Source organism: Rhinolophus sinicus, linkage group LG11, assembly GCF_036562045.2.
Source record: "Rhinolophus sinicus isolate RSC01 linkage group LG11, ASM3656204v1, whole genome shotgun sequence".
NCBI classification, from domain to species: Eukaryota; Metazoa; Chordata; class Mammalia; order Chiroptera; family Rhinolophidae; genus Rhinolophus; species Rhinolophus sinicus.
The window spans coordinates 53,561,487-53,584,882 of NC_133760.1; the positions used below are offsets into that span (position 1 = coordinate 53,561,487).

At 42.8% G+C, this 23,396-nt stretch overlaps 1 protein-coding gene across 1 annotated transcript in view; it reads left to right on the forward strand.

The window, feature by feature from the left end:
• Nucleotides 1-143: 143 nt before the first annotated feature.
• The window catches only part of RHEB (Ras homolog, mTORC1 binding), a 29,583-nt gene continuing 6,330 nt past the window's right edge, over nucleotides 144-23,396 (forward strand). Inside the window, exons 1-3 of the mRNA XM_074315111.1 lie at nucleotides 144-564; nucleotides 16,038-16,109; nucleotides 18,953-19,020. Of these exons, the coding sequence (XP_074171212.1) occupies nucleotides 513-564; nucleotides 16,038-16,109; nucleotides 18,953-19,020 (192 nt within the window). The 5' untranslated portion in view covers nucleotides 144-512. The remainder of the gene's footprint in view (nucleotides 565-16,037; nucleotides 16,110-18,952; nucleotides 19,021-23,396) is intronic.

The window sequence follows — 23,396 nt, forward strand, 5'->3', positions numbered from 1 at the left end:
CACCCCCAATGGGAAACGGAGTTTCCGTCGCGTCATCGCGCGGGCGGGCGAAAGTTGTCCAATAAACATTCGAGGAGAACTGGCGTAATTAAAAAGCGGCGGAAGACGGAGGGAGGGTCATGACGCAGCGAGTTTCAGTCGTGACATTTCCGGGGGTATCTCGACGTCGCCCTTTTCTCCCTTTAAAGTAAAACGTTGTCCGACGCACCCCTGTGCTTTTCTGGGGCGGGGGCGGCCGCCGCGGTTGGGGCGGGGACGCTGACGCGAGTCGCTGGGGACCCGGCGGCGGCCGGAGGTCACGTGGGCGTGTTTGGGGGCGGGCCCACGCGGCGGTTCCGGGCGGTTGGGCGCGCGAGCTGGGAGCCGAGGCAGCCGCGCCCGCCCGCGCCCGCCCGCCGGCCCCGCCCCTGGATGCCGCTCTGCCCCGGCGCGGCCGCCGCCGATCGCAGCACAGGAGCCGCCGCCGCCGCCGCAGTTGATGTGGTTGGCCCGGGCCTGAGGAGGCCGCCAAGATGCCGCAGTCCAAGTCCCGGAAGATCGCGATCTTGGGCTACCGGTCCGTGGGTGAGTGGCGGGCGCCGCGCGGCCTCCTTGCGCCCGAGCCCGGCCTCGCCTAGGCGCCGGGACGCGGCGGACCCGGCCAAGTTTGGGGCCGGCGCGGCCATGTGGCGGCCGCGCGTTTCGTAACCAGCCGCCCGCCGCCGCCACCTCCATTTTGAGCGGCGCCGGCGGCGAGGCCGGGCCCCGCGGGGCGGCCGGGACGCGGGGAGGACGTGTCTGGGGAGGCCGCGGACGCCAGGGGAGTCGCAGGTCCGTGCGGGCCCGGGTGGCGCTGGCGGGGTCCGCCGCCCTCCCGCAGCTGCCGCAGGGCACCCCCGAGGGAGAAGTGGCACCTGTCTCGCCGCCTCTTCGCGGCTTGCCGTCGTGCTCGCTGCTAGCCGCCTTTCCGCCGCAAATTAAATCAAGTCCGTGGGATTTTAACAAAGGAAACGTCACCTCGGCTTTTTTCTGTCTATGAAGTTAAACGTTTTAAAGAAAACCAGGGGCCTTAAGGACGTTTGGCGACGGAGAGCAAGTTTCCTATCGAAGAAACCCTCCAAGAGCCCCCTTCGGTAGCCCCCGGGTGCTGCCCCGACCAAAGTAGGAAAGCAGGGGGAAAACATTTCTGATCTCTCGCTGTCCTATTTTTTTTTTTTTTTTTGGTTGAAAATAAGGTCAAGTACTTGTAACCGAGCTGTTGAAGTAATTCAGAAGTTTGTTGTTGTGGGTTCCCCCCCCCAAAAAAAAAAAAAAAAAAGGTTGACATATTTAAAACTGTTCCCGGCAGTCGCCTTTTTACCGAACTGAGGTGGTCTGTGGTTGGGGTGGGGGGTGGACCGCGTGCCAAAAAAAAAAAGAGTCAGAGAACAAGAACCGTTGAACTTCACCGTGCTTCAGGGTGAGGCTTTATTGTCTTTGACAGCCAGCAGCCTGGGGAAATTGCATTTATGTTTTCAAGTTTTTAAGGAGTAGCTGGTCCAAGGAAAATGTGCACGAGAGTGTAGTGGGGGGAAGGAGGTGAAAGCGAGGGTTGGAGTCTATGGTGATTGCACCGGGTGGTAACTATACCTGCTGTAGGAAAGCTTGTAACTGCCCACAGCTCATTGGATGAACTCCCCGACTGCGCTTTCTGTTCTCTTCCTCCCCCCATTTTCCACCGTGGGTTCCAGGGTCTGTGCTCTTTGACCAAGATCAGCTCCAGCATGCTTACTCATCCTTTTATCATCTCTCTCTGTCAAAGTGCTTTGGGATGGGGGCATGCATCCCAAAGCACTTTGACAGAGAGCCATAGGGGGTTCCAAGAGTCATAGGGATGACTGTTGTGTGATGCAGTGCCAAATCATGGGTCTGTGTGGGGGAAGAATAGGTGACAGCCTTACCAGCGGCAGCCAAAAGGACCCATGCATCAAAGTGAGGCTTTTACAGTCACGCATAGTGCACTCACGAAATGTCCATATGGAACCCCGCATTCCTCCATTGTTGGCAGCCTGAATCACCCAGCCTTTGCTTCTGTGTTCTCCTTACTTCCTCCTCCTCTGCATTTTGAAGAGTGGGACTGTGACATGTCTAATCAGATACAGAGTGCCCACTAAATGAAGATAGCAGTCTCTGAATAATCAAGTTACAGGTGACATGTACCTGGGCTACCAGATTTCAACTCGAGAATGTCCCAAAGATCCTGACTTATTCACACCTTGAAATTCTTGAGGTGGTGATTCTGCTCTTCAGTAAGCAAGTCTAGTGTTTTACCACTCTTTTGCTACAGAAGTTCCTTATGTTCAATTGGAATCCTTCTGTTTTCCTTCTCATAATCCCCTTCCTAAAGACCCAGATGTGACAGGTCACCGGTTAGTCTTCTCTTCACAAACGTTTATTTTAAACTGTTTATTTTAACAAACAGGCTGTTAAAATACTGTGCTAAATTAGCGTCCGGTGGGACACAACGTGTTCTTGTCCCTATTTTCTGTGCCCTCAATATGTCCTGTTACTATATCCTACTCCATTTTCTCCATATTTATTTTCAAGTGTAGTGAGGATTAAAGTAAAAGGTATTTTGGAAAGATTAAATTACTCCCAGTTTTTGCATTTGATTTTAAAGTTCTTAACCTTTGTTCTGAGTCAGGATACTTTGGAGTTTGTGGGGTCTTTTGTTTTGCCAGCAAGGAAAAAGAAAGTGGTCCCCTGATTCCGTGCACTGGCCAGTCTTCGGAGAATTATTCAGTGTGCAGACCTCTTGGAGGTGACTGATGTGTTTGCTTGCAAATGTTGCTGTACTAGAGAAAACTGAGCATATTTGTTTCTAGGTTGTGTTATTTTGTGATGCTAATTTGTTGTGTCATATTGACTGGGAGTAGAAGTGATAGATAAAAGGCATAGCTAGAAACCATGCCTTTCTTAGAATGTTCTCCTTTTTTTTAATTTTTCTTTTTTTTTTTTTTAAGTTTACGTTCAGGTAAAAACTACTAATGCTATGATTGTTTTACTACTTGACTTTCAAATTTTGTGGTTTTTTTTTTAAACACTGACAAAACTTCCAGTAAGGAAAATAAAATTCTCAGGTAATTTATACAACTCTTCTTTTCCTGAAGTACTTTTTCCTGTTGTTTACCATGTGACGCTTTTAAGGACACGTCACCAAAACGCAAGCTGGCTTTCAGGGAGTGCTTTGTATTAATTGTTGTAGTGGTGGCCAAATGTACCAGCTCCCTTACATCCATTGTTTCTGATACAAACAAGTATTCCCATGAGAGAGGATAACTAAACTTAATCAAGTTAAAGTTGTAGTGTGGGGTAACTATCTTCAAATAAAATCTGGTGCATCTTTCATTGGAATCTTCTACAGAGGCTGTGATAATCTAGTTAACCACTAGAGCATAATCAAAGGTTGTTTGCCATATATCAGCCTCTGAGGTTAACAAGAGAAATGGGATCACAGGAATGTGAAAGATCGTGAGAGAGAAAAATGAAACTGTGTGGTTTGATAAAAGGCAATTCAGCAGAAGTAATTCAAATTATTACCTTGTCAAATGTTTTATGTAGTAAGGAAGATGCATCCTTTGATTGGGTACTTCATAGGGAAAGATGTCATTAAATTTGTTATAAATAGCATATCCAATTGTATTCTGATTTACTATTTTTAAATTGTTCTTTTCTGATACACTTAATTGGAAAAATTGAAAGGTCAAACATTGTTTGCCGTGTGTAAAATCTATTAGTATGTGAAATTGTGTGTTCTGGCACTTAATAGCATTTTGAAGTTGTGTACTCGTGGGTGGGGGGAGTCCTGTAGTGACCACTTTTTGTTGAAGCTTGAAATTAACTTTTTTTCAGTGTCATTCATTGTTCTGTACAAGAGAATAATCAGAGCTTGCATTTGTGGTTATGACTTTCCAGGGCCAATTGTTATTTGAATGTCCATGTGGGTTACATCTGCCCATATTTACCTTCGTTACCCACAAAAGAAACTGCCTGTTAGCAGTCATTCCCATCTTCCCCTTACCTCGGCCCCTGGCATCTACTGATCCTTTGATTTCTATGAATTGACCTATTCTGGACATTTTATATAAATGGAGTCATACATGCATGGTCTTTTATGACTGGCATCTTTCATTTGACAAATATTTTCAGGTCTCATCCATGCTGTAGCATATATCAGTAATTCATTTTTCTTGCCAAAGAATATTCCATTATTTGAAATATACACATTTTATTTATACACTCATCAATTGATGGGCATGTGGGTTGTTTCTACATTTTGGCTGTTATGAATAATGCTGTTATGAACATTCCTGTACAAAGTTTTGTGTAGACATGTTTTCACTTGGGTATATTTTAGGAGTGGAATTGCTGGGTAATATGGTAACTTTATGTTTAACATTTTGAGGAACTGCCAGACTGTTTATCCAAAGCAGCTGGACCATTTTACATTTCCATCAACAGTTGAAATTGGTTTCAATTTCACCAGCACTTGTAATTGTCTTTTTTATTCTATCAATCATAATGGATGCAAAGTAGTATCATACATGATTTACAAATATTTTGTATTCTGTGGGTTATCTTTTCACTTTTTTGATGATGTCCTTTAAAGCAAAAGGTTTTAAATTTTGACAAAGTCTAATTTAGTTTTTCTTTTGTCATTTTTGCTTTTCGTATCTAAGAAACCATTGCCTAGTCCAAGGCCATGTAGATTTACTACTGTGTTTTCTTCTAAATGTCTTATACTTTTAGCTCTTACATTTGGGTCTAAGATATATTCAGAATTAATTTTTGTATATGGTGGGAGATAGGAGTACAAATTCATTCTTTTGCATGTGGATATCAAGTTGTCCCAACCCATTTTGTTAAAACTGTTCTTTCCTCATTGAATTATCTGACATCCTTGTGTCAGATAAGTGACCATAAATGTAAGTGTTTTTTTCTGGACTCTATTTCTTTGATCTATGTCTGTCCAATGCCATTATCACTCCATTTTGATTACTGTAGTTTTGTAGTAAGTTTCAAAACAGGGAAGTGTGAGTCCTCTAACTTTATTCTTTTTCAAGATTGTTTTGGCTTTTCTGAGTCCCTTGCATTTCCATATGCATTAAACTTCCTAAAGGACTCTTATCAATTTCTGCAAAAAAGCAACTGTGATTTTGATAGAATGTTTTACAGTTTTGCAAGTACCTTTAAAAGTCTGGTTTTAAAAACAGCTGAATTCTCTTATCTGCTTCTGAATTCATTCCATTGCAATGTGATACTCTAATGAAGTATATGACGGAAAATCCAGCTTTGCACAGGTACATAGTTGGGAAAGGGAGGAGTATTTTAATGGCTTTCTCAGATAATTGTGGATATTCTTTGATACTCACCTAAACTGCCAGAGGTGGTGAGTTTCTTAGAGGTTAGTTGTAGTATGCAATCTGAAATCATGTGGATGAATTTTTCTGTTCTGTTTCATTGGACTCTGTTGGTTTATTTTGCACTTTGAATGAATCTACCCATGCCTGATTTTATAACATACATTGGTCATTTGGAAAATATTGGTTCACTATTATATGTAGCTCCTTCCACATTTTGACACATTTCAACACAGTGTTTTTTAAATCACTTTTTTAATATCACCACCAGTCTCCTCAGAAAAATCTAGATAATGGGAAGCTGTTAAGCTCACCATAAGTGATGCAAGTTTTCCAAAATCCTGATTTCCTTTCGAGAGTTTGATTTTATTGTTAGCAAAGTGCTAGCAGTTATACTTGGAGTGACAGTCTCATTTCTTTCATTTTCAAGAAAAAGTCTGCCAAATACCCACATTTGAAATAATGATCTTTTGTTGGTAAAAATGGTGTTCCATGATAAAAGTGGCTATTTCAGATCACTTCTCAGACAATTGCACATGTGCTTTACTTTGAGACAGCCATCACGCTTCCGTATGCGTGCGTCCCGCTTTGTCATGCAGAATATTAAAAAGACATGTTCTTAAGGGGCGAGATTTAGTCAAATTTTACTGCTTCTTCAAGGACACTGTTAAGTGAAATTTATTTTTTTTTGTAATGTAAGTACATGATAGTGAAGAATACAGTGACTTTCCACTACAGTTTGTAACCACTCTCTTGATTCCTGCTAAGGGTACCGAGCCAGAAGTTTTACCCACCATTGCTTTTGCACCATTAGTACAAGTATGAACGTAGTGACAAAGGCAGATCATATTTTTGCTTTTTTATGAAAATAGTTTTGATCTCATGAGCCTCCTGAAAAGGTCTCAAGGACCCCCAGAGTTTCACAGATTACACTTTGAGAACCATTGAACTGTGGGTACAGAATCTTGCTAGACAGCTGCTCAGTGTTCCGCAGAGTTGAATCGAGAGTAGCTTTATCCTAGATGCTGTTCAAGGGAATGTGGAGAGCACAGGCTTCCGGGAGAGGCCCTGCAGCGTGGGAAGAGTCAGGGATAGGAGGCGGGGGTGGCCAGAACATCCTGAGGTGGTAGGAAAGGCAGTCAGGAGCTGGCTTTCCCAGGCACATTAGGGATCATTCCTTCTGAGCAGTAAGTGACTAAAGCCTGGGGAGACTTAGGATATCTCAGTGCCAGTTGACTTGACCTCTGATCGTGGTGCAATTTGGGGTGTGTTGTTTTTTTGACCTAATAAGGGCGAGGCTACCAAAGAGTAATAAAAATTGCCAAGGGTGGCAACGTACCAGGACCTATATACCACTAGTAACGTGGCTTTCAAATATAGCTCTCAGGATAAAAGGAAAAACAGCAACTTTATCACAAAATGAGAAACAGTCATCTCTGCCTGTGGTTATGAAAGCAGAAATGCACACCACTTTCCTTAGTTTAGGGTCTGCAATAAGGAGTTAGTCACTTCAGTATTGTTCATGAGGAGATGAGTTATTTGAATAAATCAGAACTGAACTTGGACATGATTGTGTAAGTGAAAGCATTATGAAATCTTTAGTGATCACATTTGAGAGAACCTTTATTCTTGTGTCTAGTTTATCATGAAGTACCAAATTAAGTCTTACCAGTTGCTAGAGTACTCGCTGTCTGAAACTGGGAACTGTCAGAAAGCAAACTGCTCGGTACCTTTTACATGAATTGCATGATTGATTTAGAAATATAACTTAATATCTCAAACAGAAAGGTCCTGGAATACTGTTTTAGTATTTTACTATCCTTAAATGTATATCAGGCTTCTGATGAAAAAGTTTTATGTAGGACATCTGAATTTGAAGTCTAAATTGGTGTTAGTTTAGAGCAGAAGTGCTAGAAACCTTGTATTGCTCTCTGTGGACAAGTGGAAGTAGGGTGATTTCAGGATCCTGATAAAATTAACTCCTCCGTGTCCTTGGTTCGTTGGTGGTGGAACTGTAATATAATTGAGTTCCCCCTTACCTCCCTGTTCCCCCTCCATTTATCTTGTTGTGCTTGCTTGTGTGCTTGCAGAAGGATTCTTTGGGGACTTTTGAAACAGAAATTGGTATTTTAACAAGACCTGTGACCCTGCTTTTTGCAAGATTAAAAGTTGGATGTTAACTCCTTGATGGCATGATAAAGAATTTGTGAGCATGGAGACAAAGATGCTGGCTTTTATAGTTAACATAGTTCTATGAAATGGAAATGCTTTTCTAAGATTTGTAAGTCTTAGATGGAAATGATTTTTAGATACTTTGCTTTTTTCCAAATTTAAATCAGTCACTTTTGGAGTTTTTAAATTTTTTTCTTGTGACTTTAATTATTATGAATAAGCAAGTATGAGCCCCTTCAGTACAAGGACACTGAAAAAATCCCGTTCTCGGACCCGTGTAGGTGAGGCCCAGCTTCTCAGCTAGGTTGGTCTTACCAAGCACCAATATTTCTGCCTGAGCAGGAATTCGTCATTTGGAAATTATTTCAAATACAGAAACAAATAAAAAACGTGTTTGTCATGGCTGTTGAGGAGAGAAACTGGCATTTAAAACCAGCCAATCAGACTTCAGTTTCCAATCAGGCACGTAAGTACCTTCAAAGTCACGTCTACATGAGAATGTCCAAACCTGTAAGAGAGTGTTTATTTGAGACAGACAGAGTACACCTGGAAGCAGGCTCTCAACAGACTGAGAAAATGCTTCCCATTTGGAATTTATTTTAGAGAGAATGTTTTAAAATATAGGTTCCTTTTATTCTTGTTCATGACTTGGATGAGTGACTGAATAAAAACATAAATGGCAAGATTCAACCACGGTGGCCAACATCAAGACAGAGGAGGCTTGGCAAACTGGATAGCACATCGAGGTAAAATACGACAGTCCACGGCGTGAGTGGGAGTGGGAACACACTATGGAATTTCCACTCTGCCTACGAGGAAGTAACTACGTGAGGTCTGGTGCGTTTCCGACCCAGCTTGTATGGCCCTGGGTACAGCAGGGGCAGGAGTACATGGCGCTGAGATATGAGAGCGTCACTGAGGTGGCTCCTGGAGGAGAGGAGGACCGCAACACGCAAGCCACAGATGTGAAAAGGCTTCTCTTTACGTGTAAAAAACTGTGTGTATAGGTTGAAAGACCTGGATTAATTTTCTGGGCCTTTTCGTTGGCCTTGTTCTCACTGTGAACTCTGACCCACTGGGAGAGCGTTCCCTCCTGTCTGGATGTCACATGGTAGGGAGCATTGCTGAGAGTCGTGGTTCTTCGCTTGGATTTCCTGAGCTTGCCCTGAGATTGCGTGTGTGTTGTTCTGGGGAGAGTCCAGGGCTTGGATCATCCATCCACCCAGAGGAGTTCAGTGCCCTCCAAAAATTGAATGGCTGAAATGACTGGTTGAAGGAGCACAGTTTGTGGCTTGTGTCACATGTTCAAATAGACGTGCGTTAAGTGTTTGAAGAAACAAGTCCCTGCTGTGTACCAGCTACTGTGTGTTTCGTGGCACAGACTATTGCAGGCCTGATCCCTGCCCTCGGGGAGCTTCAGCCTAGTGAGGGAGCCACACTGCTGCTGGTTTTAAAGCACTCCCGGTGGGGTGCGTGTGGGTTCTGGGTAGGTAGTATTAGTGTGCCTGTTGCGCAGATGAGGAAGCTGAGCTACAGAAAGTTTAAATGATTTGCCCAAGGTCAGTTATTCAGTGTCTGCGCCGGGATTTGAACTTACGCTGTGGCTCCAGAGCCAGCACTGCTTAACCAGCTGCTACACACATTATAATTTAAATACAGCTGGGAGAAATGCTTTGAGAGGAATTCTCCAAGGGAGAGCTAATGGAACCATGGGTGGGGGTGGGAGAACTGTCCCTAGAGAACTGTCATGAAAGCTGGAGTTGGCCAGGCAGTGGGTGGGGCGCACAGGGGCAGGAGAAGAAGGGCTGAGCCTTCCAGTAGAAAGGAGCTGCGTGCAGGGCTCCAAGGCCTGAGAAAGAGCTTGGCCTTGGGAGGAGGAAAGAGGAGCCGTGTCCGGACTGGTGAATGGGGGAGAAGACTCAGCTGGGAGTGGCCAGGCGGCCGCATGGGACTTCTCTGGGTGCCCAGTGTCTACCAAGAACAGCCTGTGGGCCCTGTTGAAAGTTTTAGACGTTTCCCTAGAAATAGTGGAAAGTCACTGAAGGGTTTGAAGCAACGAGTAAAATGATCTTCTGCACCAGGAGTGGCCAACTTTTTCTGTGAAAGGCTGGATAGTAAACATCGCAGGCTTTGTAGGCCACGTGGCCTCTGTCACAACTACTCACTTCTGCCTTTTGTAACACAGCAGTCATAGACAATACGTAAACAAGCGGACATGGCCGTGGGCCAGTAACACTTCATTTATGGACACTGACATTTGAATTTAATTTCATTTTCAAGTGGCATGCAATATTATTGATTCTTTTTCAAACATTTAAAGATGTGAAAAACATTCTTAGTTCATAGGCTGTACACAAACAGACCGTGGGCCCAGTCTGGCCCCTGGTCTGTAGTTTGCTGTTCCCGTTTTATCTCCTCAAGGAGACCACTTCCACTGCTCTGTGGAGTGGATGGGGACAGTCCAGGAATGGAAGGGGGAATGAAGTTCACCATCAAGGTGTCATGGACGAGTGTAGTGCAGGTGAAATGAAGAGACAGATTGGAGATGTCATGAGAGAAAGAATCAGTAAGACTTTGTGATGTGGGAGAAGGTAAGGGTACCTTCAGGTGGTTAGCTGAGTGCCTGAGTGGGCAGTGGTGCCACTGGCTAAAATGAGAAATGGCAGACGAGGGACGGGGTTTGGGGGTGGACCGGACTCATTGCATACCTGCCGGGTCCAACACTTGCCTTGTCTTCCGGCTGTAGAGGCCTCAGGGATCCACCCCATTCTGGTGGTCAGCTGTGTCTCCGTGGGGGCATTGAACTTGGGTTAGTGGAACTGTAAGTAACAGAGCCTTTTCTGGAGAGTGCAGTCACGTTCATGGTCAAGCATGGAGCAGCCGACAGCTGCAGCGACCATGAGATCTTTCTGTAGCGCTGAGAGCAAAAGAGTGAAGGGACATCCGCCACGATACCGCCTTGGATTTTCAAAGATACTAGGTTGGTGCAAAAGGAATCGCGGCTTAAAATGCAAAAACCACAATTACTTTTGCACCAACCTAATAGTTAAATATTTCAGAGGCACCATTAACAAAGCACATGGAATGCAGTAAACCAATAGAAAAACTAAGTGTTTCTTGGTTCTGAGAAACTAAGAATAGTTTATAACTATTTCAGGAGGAGGGTTTAGAGGAGACCAGGAGGGAATGGATCTTGAGTACAAGGGGCTAGAATAGCTTTTGTGGGAAGAGGGGTGTGATGACATCTTCCTTTGACAGTTGTGATGATGTAAAGAGGGCCAGACAGACGGCTGCATTGCATAACCCGGGGATGCAAGGAGGTGTCCACAAGGGCAAGTGGAAGATAGAGGTGGTCACAGCAGGTCGACCCCCAGGTTAGGGACCATCCCTTAGTCGTGGCTGCGTCTTAGTGCCCTATGAAGTGTTGTGTGATCTGAGCTGCTGGAAGGAACTGGAGGATTTGGGAACACCCTGGAGGCTGGAGGAAATAGGTGATTTCGGGTGATGGGTTAAGTTTGAACTTGTTACCTGAGGGCAGTGGTTCTTAAACTTGAGTGTGCAGCGAATGGGTGGGTGAGGGGTTGTTAATATTCCCATCCTGTGGGTCTGGCTGGGACTCAAGGATGTGAATGTGTAGTGAGTGACCGTGTGATGTCGCTGGGACGCTTTCCTGCTGTGGGAGGAAAGGGAGCAATGACAGAGGATCCCTAACGAGATTTGGGGGGGCGTGCACACCTTCGCTTGAGAATGGTCACCAACCCACTTGGTTGTGGGACTTTTCTGCAGCAGAGCTCAACAGGCTCAACAAAGAAAAGGACTAGAAAGATCACAGGATTTATCGGGAGCCCAGAGAAAGGAAATTGGAGGGTTCTGACAAAAGACGAGTGGACAGTGACTTATGTTGGAACTTAAACTTATAGGGAAGAAGCAGTGGAGATGGCGATTCAGGGCATGATGTTTAAAGTACTCTATTTCTAAGCTTTTTTACTATAACCTGTAGTAAAAAATACATCCTACTTTGTGACCCAGTCATAAATGTGTCTATAACTGAAACAAAAAAGTCTCGTGACACCTTTATTACTTACATTCCATTCTGGTGTTCCTATTTTTTAAAAAACAGTGTTGGTCCTAGTTCAGTGTGTTGATTTCATGACCTGGTGGGTTCCAAGCCCTGATTAGAAGACATTGCTTCCAGAGATGGTCTGGAGGAGGTGCTGGGAGTCAGGAAGTGGGGCCCTTGGTCCATGGGAGGTACAGGTGTTGGAGGTGGAGTCGTCTGGGTGGTAACGAGTGTCATGGCGCGCTCCTGAGGTGGGTCTCTGACGTGGCGTGGAGCTGGTTAATGGACGCAAGGCCAGTGACTGGGGAGCATCCATTTACCAGGACATACGTGAGGTTGAGAATCTGAGATGAAAATGAAAGCAGTCTAGGAATGGGTTGTGTCCCGGATACATTACAGGGTCCTAAGTGGACCCTTCTGCCGAATGACTTGGTGGATTAGGGGCTGGATTATGTCCCGGTGAACAAGGAACATGTCAGCTGTTCCAGAGATTGTGGGTTTGAAGTGGGGACGGGCAGAGTAATATACAAGTATTTTTTTTTTTTTAGTAGAAGCATGAAAACTAGTTCAAAATTCATCTGAAAACTGTTACAGTATTTTGTGTAAGCAGTACCATTTTGCAGAAATCATGAAGTGTGCGATTCAATCAACAATTTTGAAAGGTTGTCTTCTGTAGTGAAAATACTGGATTAAAAAATTTACTGTGCCATTATATCATTGCAAAAATATATGCAACAGTACTATTTTTACCCGGTGAAGTTTAGGTGAAACTTTTTAAAAATAATTAAGATTTTTAAAGTTAGGGTAGTTTTTAGTTTGCAGGAAGAAGAGTATATGGAAGTTAATGTGAAATGCTGGGTTGATTATTTTCAAACCTTTCATAATAATGTGTTATGTCATCCAGTGAGTGATTTATGTCTCTGTATGTTGATAAACACACACCTGGGTATGTGCTGCTGTCAGTTTAGTTCAGGTCATTCCTGTATTATTGTGATGCAACATTTTTCCAGGAACTGACCTGGAGTTTGAGATTCTCCTCCAGTTGCACATATTTATGAGCCTTCTGAGAGCATGATCGTTGCTAAAATAACCAGTGTTCCAGAATCTGAATTTGACAAGGACAGAGGCCAAAATTTGTAAATGTATGAGGTTATTGGGGAAACTTAAAAGGTGATCAAGTGCAGAATATAATTTGCTCTAGATCAACAAGGCCTTTTGTAGCTGCGAGCAGACAGCATGGAAAACTTGACCAAAAGAGCTGAATTACTTGCTTTAGAGGACAAGGACGTCCCTTAAAGCCACAAATTACTAGACCCAGAACTGAGAACACCATGCGCAGTGGAATTTATTTACTAAGATTAATTATCATGGAGTGCTGACTTGTAAAGATTTCAACACTAGTAATCTAGTAATACTAATTTTAATGGGAACAGCAGAGAACCACTGTGTCATGTCAGCAAATGTAGCCTTCCCGTCCCTTCTTAATTTAAATAATTAATGACCTCCCCCAAGGGGAGAGTCCAGTGCAGGGGAGGCCCTGGGGAGAGGAAGCTTTTCTTCAGTCCTGCTTCTGCTAATGCATAAGCCCTTTCTCCCAGGACCATCTGCTTGAGAAATCCAGCTTGCTCCCTGAGGACTGGGGTTTTTAATTCTGGTGTCCCGGTTACTCACGAAGACGATAGTTTTGCTGTCAACCTCCATCATGATTTGGGTTGGACTACGTTGTCTGCTCTTGCCAGAACGATGACTTATGTTTTCAAGTTAAGTGTGACTTTAGCCTGTCAACTAGTGTATGTCCTTTGTGATACAAATGAGGAACTCTCCATTGGATGTGTCCCAGTAATTGTATTTTTTAAATGTGATCCACTTGTTCGCCGTAATATCTCTTTCTGTCTTATTTAATGTGTATAATTTTCTTTTCAATTTGGTTGTGGTTTCCTAACTTTCACCTCCTGAGGCTATTGTCACCCTCCCTCTGCCCCTGCAGGTAGGGCTGTGGAGACAGCCCTACCTGCTGCCAATGAAGAGAACCAAATAATAGTGATTCCTGCTGGTTTCCCTCAGCTTTGGAGGAGTTTTCACATGTATCATACATAACGGCTTTCTTTCCTATTTTAATCCAGTTCTACTTCCAAAAAAGTTAGAAAAATTTTTAAATTCCTTCCTTCCCTTTTTCCTTTGTATTCTTACCCGTTTATCTTCAGGGGAAAAAAATGATCTCTTTCTTCTTCCCTTCTTTCCATTTGTAAGGCAGAAAACCCACTTACCCTACATAAGGGTATCAAAAGCCCACCAGAGTGCCTGGAAGTATTCTTGAGAAGCCCTAAAAAAGGTTCTTTCTTTTTAATCAAACTTCTTTTGCGTCAAGCAATAACATTCAACGTAAAGAATTTTCTTATTCTGTAACATTTTTCAGTTTTGCTAACATATTACAAAAGAGGGTTTTTTTACTTGCTATTTACATTTCATAAAACAGTTGTGCTATATTCTGAGCTAAATGCTCCTTTATGAGCTAGCTTACATAACATGGTTTCTTTTGAACACAATTCATTTGAAATGTGTGCAGTTCCTGGACAACTACCGTATCCCGATGCCACAGGCAGGCCCGTGCTTGGGTACCAGAAAATACTAAATAATTGTTTCTTAATTTCTGTTGAACTATGTTTCCTAGTCACATGTATAAAAGTGAGATCTTTTGTAAGATCTGAATGTATGATTGAGCCCTTTGGAGGTCTGAGTTTTAATTCATTTGTCCAGAAACTCAAGTGTCTGCAGGGTCTCCATAGACTAATTAATGAATTAAGATAATTTCAGATAACTGCAAGCACTCAAAAGAAAGAAAACAGGATGGTGTGATAGAGTGACTGACGTGAGGGATGGGTGCCACCTTAATGGGATAGTTTTAGTGAAGGCTTCTCTGAAGAGACGTTTGAGCTCAGACCAGAATGATGACAAAAATGAGTCAGACCTTCAGGATCTGGAGGTGCCAGAACAAAGGTGCTAAGGCGGTAGGAACGTGGCAGGGACAGAGGGACGTGACAGGAGCCTAGGGAGGGGCTGAGTAGGGGGAAGTGGTAGCAGACAGGTTAGGGAGGTGGGCAGAGCAGGGGCTGGCCAGGAGGGCCTGCCATCAGGGGCCACGGTTTGGAGCAGGACAGGAGCGTGTAGTTGCCAGAAGCTCTTGTAGTCTGCTTTGTAGAGAGTGATTTCAGTGTTCAGTAATTCTAGAGACATTCCTGAGGAGCCTGCCAACCTGGGGGTGTTCTAGTTGTCTCCCAGCAGCTCCCACTCTAAGCCAGCTTTTTCATGAATAAATGTCTCAGTACATGGGGGCTGCGTGTGGCGTGAACACGTTGTGCCCCCGTGAACTGCGTCTCCGCGCTGTGGAGGAAGGCAGGCAGAACTGAAAGCCCAGCACTTAGCGAACCCCGCTCTTGGCTCTTCCGGCAGGACCTTTGAGATGGAAGTTGATAGGACAGCATATGGAGGGTGTGTTTAATAATGCTCTGAGGACAGACGGGCGAGAGAAGGAAGGGCTTGGGGGAGTTAGGGAGGAACCACTTCCTGTTTCCTGGTGAGAACATGATCTGGACTTTGTGCTCACACTGTTTCTCCACAAGGAAGCCTGTTCTAAAGTCCCCCGGTCGAAATTTAGGTAACACATAGCCGGGGCGAGTTGGTGCTTTGTTAGCATGCAGGCTCAGTTATTACTGGTGATTGTTGTGGACTCCAGACCGTTTCTTAATTGTCTCCTGTGTGCCAGACACTCCTAGGCCTTTGATCTGAATGATTAGGACGAAATCTCTACCTTCAAAGAGCTTTTAAATAAAGACTTGGTCATTTTTTTTCAGATGACCCTCTGTAAAAGCTGTACCTGGTAACACTTGTAATAGCCATTAGGAAAGCGCCCAAAGAAACTAATCATGTTTTATTAATTTCCATATTAAAATTAATGGCCAGATTTCAAGGACACTAGAGGAAATCAGCTTAGCTTAGACCTTATTTAAGAGTTTACCTTTAACAGCATATGTAATGTGCTTGTTGGTCTGTAATGTTTGTTAATGTCACAAAAGTATTTACTTCATAATAGCTTAATTGCCTAAGTGCTAATTAAAGGAATGTTTTCTGATCTCAGTACCTTCACTTTCTTCATGTTTTATTTTGTTTTTTGTAAGAGTAATTTTATTTTTATTTTTATTGGGGACTATTGGGGAACAGTGTGTTTTTCCAGGACCCATCAGCTCCAAGTCAGGCCGTTGTTTTCACTCTAGTTGTGGAGGGCACAACTCACTGGCCTATGTGGGAATCGAACTGGCGACCTTGGTATTATGAGCTCGCACTCACCAACTGAGCCGACCGGCCGCCCTAAAATTAATTTTTTTACCTTGCTATGCTACTATGTACTGAGCTGTTGATTTCTTTTATAGGGAAATCCTCATTGACAATTCAGTTTGTTGAAGGCCAATTTGTTGACTCCTACGATCCAACCATAGAGAACAGTAAGTATTGTTTTCAAGAATTTATAAACTGAGAAGCCTGCCTGTTGCATACAAACAGCCATTGTGTGTTGCCGGAGGCTTTGGTTGCAGGGGTATTCCATTAAACATATAGATCTCCAACTCGGATCTAAAGAAGCTTCCAAAAACTTTGCCCACTGTACAGTGAATCACTTTTTATTCCTTGTCCAGTGTAGAAATCGTTATTCAATTCCACGGGAATCCAGAGTCCTCATTTTCCAGGCTTTGCTTTAGGAAGATAGAAGTAGTTTGTTTCCCCTCAACAGTAGCCTTTCTTAGGGATTCTAAGCTTGAACAGAAAGGATGGAGACGCTCCTGATCGTTTGTATCCCACTCTCGTGCTGCCACAAGCCGCCCCAGTGCCTTCCAGTTCGAGAGCCTTCGAGAAGGCTGTGGAGACGTGAGTGGTCATGGGGTTGGAGAGAGCGGTTGCAGCATTAAAACAAAGCCTGTTGGCCCTTCAGGCCATGCGCAGGACAAAGCACTGAAGACCAGAGCAGCCACGACTTTTATCTTGTCCAGTTTCAGTGGTTTCAGAATCTTCCTGACAGATTCTAGGGCCCTGAGCCAAGTCTCAATTCTAGGGCTAGTGGATGAGAATCTGAAATAGTTCCAGCCAGGGAAGTTCTTGGGAGCTGGTCTTGTTTCAGGCCATCTTAACAATCCCAGGTAGCTTGGAACCAGTCTTCTCAGCTTCTTGACACCTCGGACTTGTCACTAGGAGCATACACATTTAAACATGGGCGTCATGCACACCTGATTGGCATATTAGACATGAAGCCGCCTTAACAGCCAGGCTCACAAACTTGAACAGCTAGATTCGCAGACTTCACCAGCCCAGAGCTTGCGAGAGAGACTTCAAAAGAGGCTCTCGACGGGGGGTTGACAGACTACAGCCCGCAGGCCAAATAGGTTTTTGCATTTTTTAATATTTGAAACAAGTCAAAAGAAGAATAATGTTTGTGACATGTGAACATTATATGAAATTCAAATTTCAGCATCTATAAATAAAGTTTTATTGGAATACAGCCATGCTCATTCATGTACATACTGTCTATGGCTGCTTTTTCTCTACAATAGCAGAGTTGGTGAATAGAGACCATATGGCCCACAAAGCTTAAAATACTATCTGGCCCTCTGGCTAAAAATACTCAGCTGTCCTGTGTGTCCCAATGTGTGGGTGGCAGGGAAGGTACCTGACAGCGTGTCTGTGTCCTGTCTTCTTCCTTTGTTGGGGTGTCAGTTCACTAAGGTCGAGGATTGCAGTCTCCAGCACCAAGAGCAATGCTGGTGGTGATAACGGGCACTCGAGAAATAGCTCTGGAATGAATGAATGAACGAACGGTGTTTAGTTTCGATAATCTTTTCATAATAATGAGCCATACTTCATAACCACAGTTACCTAGTTCTAATCGAAGGTTGCTGTTTTCTTGCTCGCCATCATTTTTAATATCATTTTCATTGAGTCTAAACTGTACTTTATGATCTTATCAAAGGTATCTGAGGCAGGTTTTCACACAGGTACCACATGACTGCCTCCTGGCCGCCAGGGATTGAAAGCATAGTCACGCACGGCACCTCCCAAGTTCAGGGAAGTTGTGGTGTGAAAAAAAAATACAGTAGAATTTTTTCTTGGAATTGATGAAATGGGTTCTATTGGGTATTCCCTATCTTGAAACAATCTGATTTAGTTTTCATCTGCTTTAACTATTTCCTTAAGTGATAATTTCCAGAAAAGAAATGATGTCAAGTGTGGCAGTTGGCTTGAGTAGTCTGGTCTGATTTTCACTCTCCTATCCTAGCACCCCTGCTGGACTTGGAAAAGTTTGATGCTAGTACGCTTCTCCTGGATTGCTTCCCTTCCGGCGCCCTGTCTTTCCCTGGGGACCTCATCGTTCTGCTAAGATCTCCTCTCTGCCCTCCTTGTCGCTTGCAGTTTTCTCCCATAACTGTCATCTGTCTGTTTTTGTTTTTCCTTTTGGCTGTGGGACAAAGTGGGCAGAAGTGCACATAGATTCTGATGCCCAGTTTTGATTGAGTCGAATGGGCAGCCAGGACATTTGAGGACTCCTCGTGAGCCAAGATGCTGGGACAGCGTGCAGAAATCTCTTCCGTTTAGTTGTCAGGGTTCCAGATGGTTCCTTGTAATAGTCAGTTACTATTAATAGTTCTTTCCTCTTTTGTCTATATTTGTTTGAAGTCTGCCTCCTCAGAATTCTGAATTGTCTTTTCCGGAAGTTTTTTGAGTCTGATTTTTTTTCCCCCCTTAGTAGGGAAAAGTTGTGACAAATTGCTTGAATCCTTAAGCTAAATGGGAATGATGGCTTCACACAGCACATCTGTTCCATTACGGTTTTATCTGTCAATAAGATTGTTAATTTTTTTATGGTAAAAAATGTAGCATTTCAGTGAATATTAGCTCTTTGTACTCTGACACCAGACTTCCTATAAATTAATGAAAAGTTTTGTGCTTTTGATTCATTCTAGAAATCAAACTTCATGTAATACATTTCACTTTTCCACAGAACAGACTGTCCACAAATAGAACACTCAGATTACTTTGATCAGATATGAATTATTGCTTGAGTTCAGTTTCTTTGAAAACATTCATTATTTACCCAATCTTGATTTTAGTCAGCCAGTGTTTTTTGGTTAAATAATGGAAGTAGGGAAGCATCTGTAAACTCAGAGATCTCTCCTGCTCTGTGAAATGTGAGGAGATTATTAGGGACTCTGCTTACTTGGTTGTCATTATTCAAGCTTTAGTGGTCTAAAGTGAATTCCTTTTTTATTTAGCTAACATGTGACTTCCTTTTCCCCTGTAGCTTTCACAAAATTGATCACAGTAAATGGACAAGAATATCACCTTCAACTCGTAGACACAGCCGGGCAGGTGAGTATCTCTAGGGGCTCAGACTCTCCATCATGCAGCAGCTGCCACGGTCCTGGCTCTGGCTTTGATGCTAAAGCACAGCAGCAGCAAGACCGAGAAAACCTCAGATGATTTATGTGTGACTGACTATCGATAGGCCGTGTACTTTACCTTTTTTAAAACATTTGTAGCAGTTTTTCAAATAATTACTTTGGTTTTCTGCTTTAGAATTGTTTTAACTATATCCATAACATTGTGAAGGTTTATGTTTATTACAGGAGAGTGGTTTTTCTGTTTTCTAAGCTTGAATTCTCTATCAGAGACTCGTGTTAGTGCCTTTTCTCCCTTTGTAGTATGTGTTCGCCTTCCTTAAGAACAAAAGTACATTTTTTCTCGGGGAAAAGCGTGAGAAAAGTATGGGGCAGAAACGAGTTGGTGTATAGTATTATTACATATGATTACAAGATTAAGAGGTTTCTATTTGATTTACTAGACAGTAGGTAATTGTCAAGGGCTAAGTAACCCAAAAAAAGAGATTCTTCAGTTAATGTGACAGTGATTTGGGGAATGGATCACTAGGGGAATTGACTGGAAGCAAAGGGTAAAAAAAATTAAGAACTTGAAGGGAACAAAGAAACCCTTTTTGACAGCTTAATTTCCCCATTACCATAGCGCCCAGTCCAACTGTTACTAAAAGCCATTCCATTAAGCTGATTTATTTCAGTTCAGTGGAAGATGGGGAGTGGAAAGAAGCTGCAGTGCCAGTTTCTAACACCTCACCTCACCTTACATCTTATGAGCAACAAAGGCCCAGGCTGGCAGGAGGGTGAGTGTATTTTAGTTTGGTTGGCCATGTTAAATGGAGGCCTTTTCTGGAACTTGGGAAAATTGGGATAGGCCTATCTTGGTTTGGAATGAACTCCCTCTGCTTTGTTTTGAAGTGAACCTGGAAGGAAAGTGTAACCCCTAGTGAAGCAAGAAAATAGCTGTATTGAGTCGTCATAGCACTGGAGAAACCCTGGAATTCCCCGTTCTGGAAGCTTCAAATAAAGTCAATCAAATGTGTATGCCCGAGGGCTATGACAAGTAACTCTCATTCACGCTACACACTCCTACCTGGTGGTGGACATAATAGGGTTTCATCATCAGACCTCAGGATGGTCTCCTTAGAGCAGAGCCAGACTAGGATTTCACTCCACCCCGTTACCTGTCCATTGACAGGATGGGAGTTTGGAGCCTGTTGGAACAAGGGGCGCAAGAGAAGTCTCCACAGGGGGTTGATGACACGGAGGACGCAACTTATCTTGGAAATTAGTGTGGAAGGGTCTCTAGAGTAAGACCCGGTGTGGGATTCTTAGGGTTTGTAGCTCATAGTTAAGGTGACTATGTAATTTATTGCCTAAAACAAGACACTTCTAAGAGTGAAGGGTCACTGGTGTAATTATGCTGGGACAGCAGGTATAAATTGAGAGTGTCCTGGGCAAAGAAATATGGCCACAGCATTTATAGTGGGACTCGGAATTATCAAGATTTCAGTTTGCTTTTATGTCTTTTTTTCGAGTTTTCATTAAGCTCATGGAAGGTGGGAGTGAGGATGTAAATTGATGATAAATCACTTCCATGTGGTTACCATAGAAACACATTTCATAGTAGTCCAAGAGAACCAATACTTCATAGTTATTTGGAGTTTGGGTTCTGCACTCCAATGCCTGGGTTTGAATCCTTGCTTTTCTTACTAACCCAGTGACCCTGAGAAAGTTAATGAACTTCTCTGCCTCAGATTTTTGTCTGTTAAATGGTGATAATTTTGTGTGCCTTCACGAGATTGTTTCGTGGTTTAGAATAGATTTGTGAGCTTAAAGAGAATTTGATCCTTATTTGTAGATCTTTGGTGGCCTAGCATTGCAACTCGATATTAACAACTTGAGTGGAGAAATGCAGGTGTCTGTTAAACTTGGAGTAGAGCTGTCCTTGAAAACATTTCTCTGGCGAGAACATTTCTTTATATTGACCCTCCTGATCAGAGTAAAAGGTGTGTTCCTCTGAGGTTCTGTTTTGCTCTAAAGCATAAATGTACACTTGACCAGCACATGCCTGTACCTGCTTTAATGATACAGGAATACAAAGAATGACCCCAAGAAGAGCAGAGATCTCAGGGAGTGGGTGTATAGTGGGAGATCGGCTGGAACGAGGTCTGTTACTATCTCCGCTTGGCTTGCTCCTTTGGATTCTGCTACTGCCAGATAAGAATGTTTAGAGAATTTTTGTACAACATACATCCAGATTTAGCCACTTTGAATAATTTGTTCTCATGCTAGCTAGTAGATCCCAGTTGGGAGACCGGAAAATAAAAGGTTATGCTAGTACTTACCACTCATGGCAGTGACACAGGCCTTCTTTCTGCTGCAGTCCCGCCCTCGTTCTGTAGAAACTGGTTGGGATGACACAAACGCTTACTGCTCCAAGATTTGTTTTTAAATTGGATTCATATGGGCTGGCTCTGGGGTTAAGACAGCTAGTAGGAGAGAAAGGTGATTAAGGGGCAGATTCTTTAAAAGTAATCTAATTTTGTTCACTAGCTTGCAGATTTTAGGAGTAAAAATGCACATAATAAATTGCTGTATAGCAATATATGACAGGAAGTCCTGTTTACTTAGTTTATGTTCTAGCCGATAGAATTGCCCAGCTAGGGATGATGATGAACATAGTTAAATACAAGTTGATTATTTTTAGTTTGTCTGAAATATTTTGTTTTGGTCTAATTTCAATAGACTTAATGACAAGTGAGTCAATGACAATCGATGTTATGTCAAATTCCCCTTTTAAAAAAAAGTATTAAGCTTGTTTTTTTAAAATAGTGATAAATGCATGTTACAAAAATAACGTAGCACAAAAGAGTAAATAGCAAAACTTAAATCTTTCCCATTCTAGCTACCTTAGCTCCACCCCCATAACAGCAACCTGTCAAATCAGTTTCGAGTATATGCTTCCAAGATATTTTATACATGAACATGCAAAGGGAGTTTTAAGTCATTTTTTTACACAAAAAGTAACATAGCTCTGTATCTCCATCTTGGAGATTATTCCATATGAGTACATATGGCCTCTTTTTTTCTCCCCAGGGCTGCAGAATATCCCGTTGTTCGGCTCTATCGTAATTTAACTTGACGTACAGTTAGGTTGTTTCCAGCCTTGCTCCCACCAGTGGTGCTGCCGTCAATACCTTGTGTCATTTTAGACAGATGGTATGATGTAAGAGGATGCCTGGTGGACTTGCTGGGTCATAGGGTCACCGTTTACATGCTCCCGGCGGTGAATCAGAGTGCCTGCTTCCGTAACCCTCGCCGACATCCATCGGCTAGGGAAAAATAGGATCTCAGCATTATTTTAACAAGTATTTTTCTTATTAGGAAGGAGTTCCATCATATTTGCCCATGTTGGAGGGTATTTGTCTTTCTTTTTCTGTTATTTATCCTGTTTATTCATGTACTTTGCTGTTGAGTCTCTGCTTACTGATTTGAGAGACCCCTTAATATGTGAAGAAAATTAGTGTTTTGTATATGATATGCAAGGTTTCATTTTCAGTTTGTTTTCATTCATGGTTTTGTTTCAAAGGTTTTCAAACAAAAGAACTTTTTCATTATTTTTTTTTTAAATTCTCACATCTACTGTGCACGTAGTTTCAATTTCCATCTTTAAGTCTTTGATTCCTCCGGAATACATTTTCACTGAGGTGTGAGTTAGAGATCCAGCTTAGCCATTTACCCCCAGATGGCTCTGCGTTTGTTCACTATACATTTTGTTGAGGGTTACTTTTTATCCTTACTGATTTGAAATGCCAATATTATCATATCCCTAAGGCCCATATGTGTTTGGGTCTGTAGAGTTTTAATTCCTGAAGCTTTATGGTTTCCACCCACCTGCCTCCACAGTTGCTATTCTTTGTCAGAAATTATGCTTCTATCCAGGATTGTGTTACATTTATATATTAATTTAGGGTTAATTAATGGGTGTCCTCTGACGATTCTGCAAGTTCCTGCTGGAGACTGGCATTCTGTTCTGTTTAAGTTTTATCTCTTGGGAGTATTTTAACCTTTTCTTCAGATGAATCATATATTTTTATTTTGTTTGGTTTATTCCTAGGCAGTTTGTCCTTTGTGGTTGCTGCTGCAGCTGAGAATCTTTTTCCTCCATTATACTTTCTAACCAAGTTGTTTTTTGCACCATGCTTCTTAAATATGATTACTCTTTATTTCCACATCTTCCCTTCAGGGAAAAGGTAATTTGAACTTTGGATCCACTGTAGCTGAGCTGGTGACTAAAATCATTTGGAATTTTGTTTTTAATCTGGGTAGAAAGATCTGTCGTTCCATTAACAATTTGTTTTTAAAAAATCA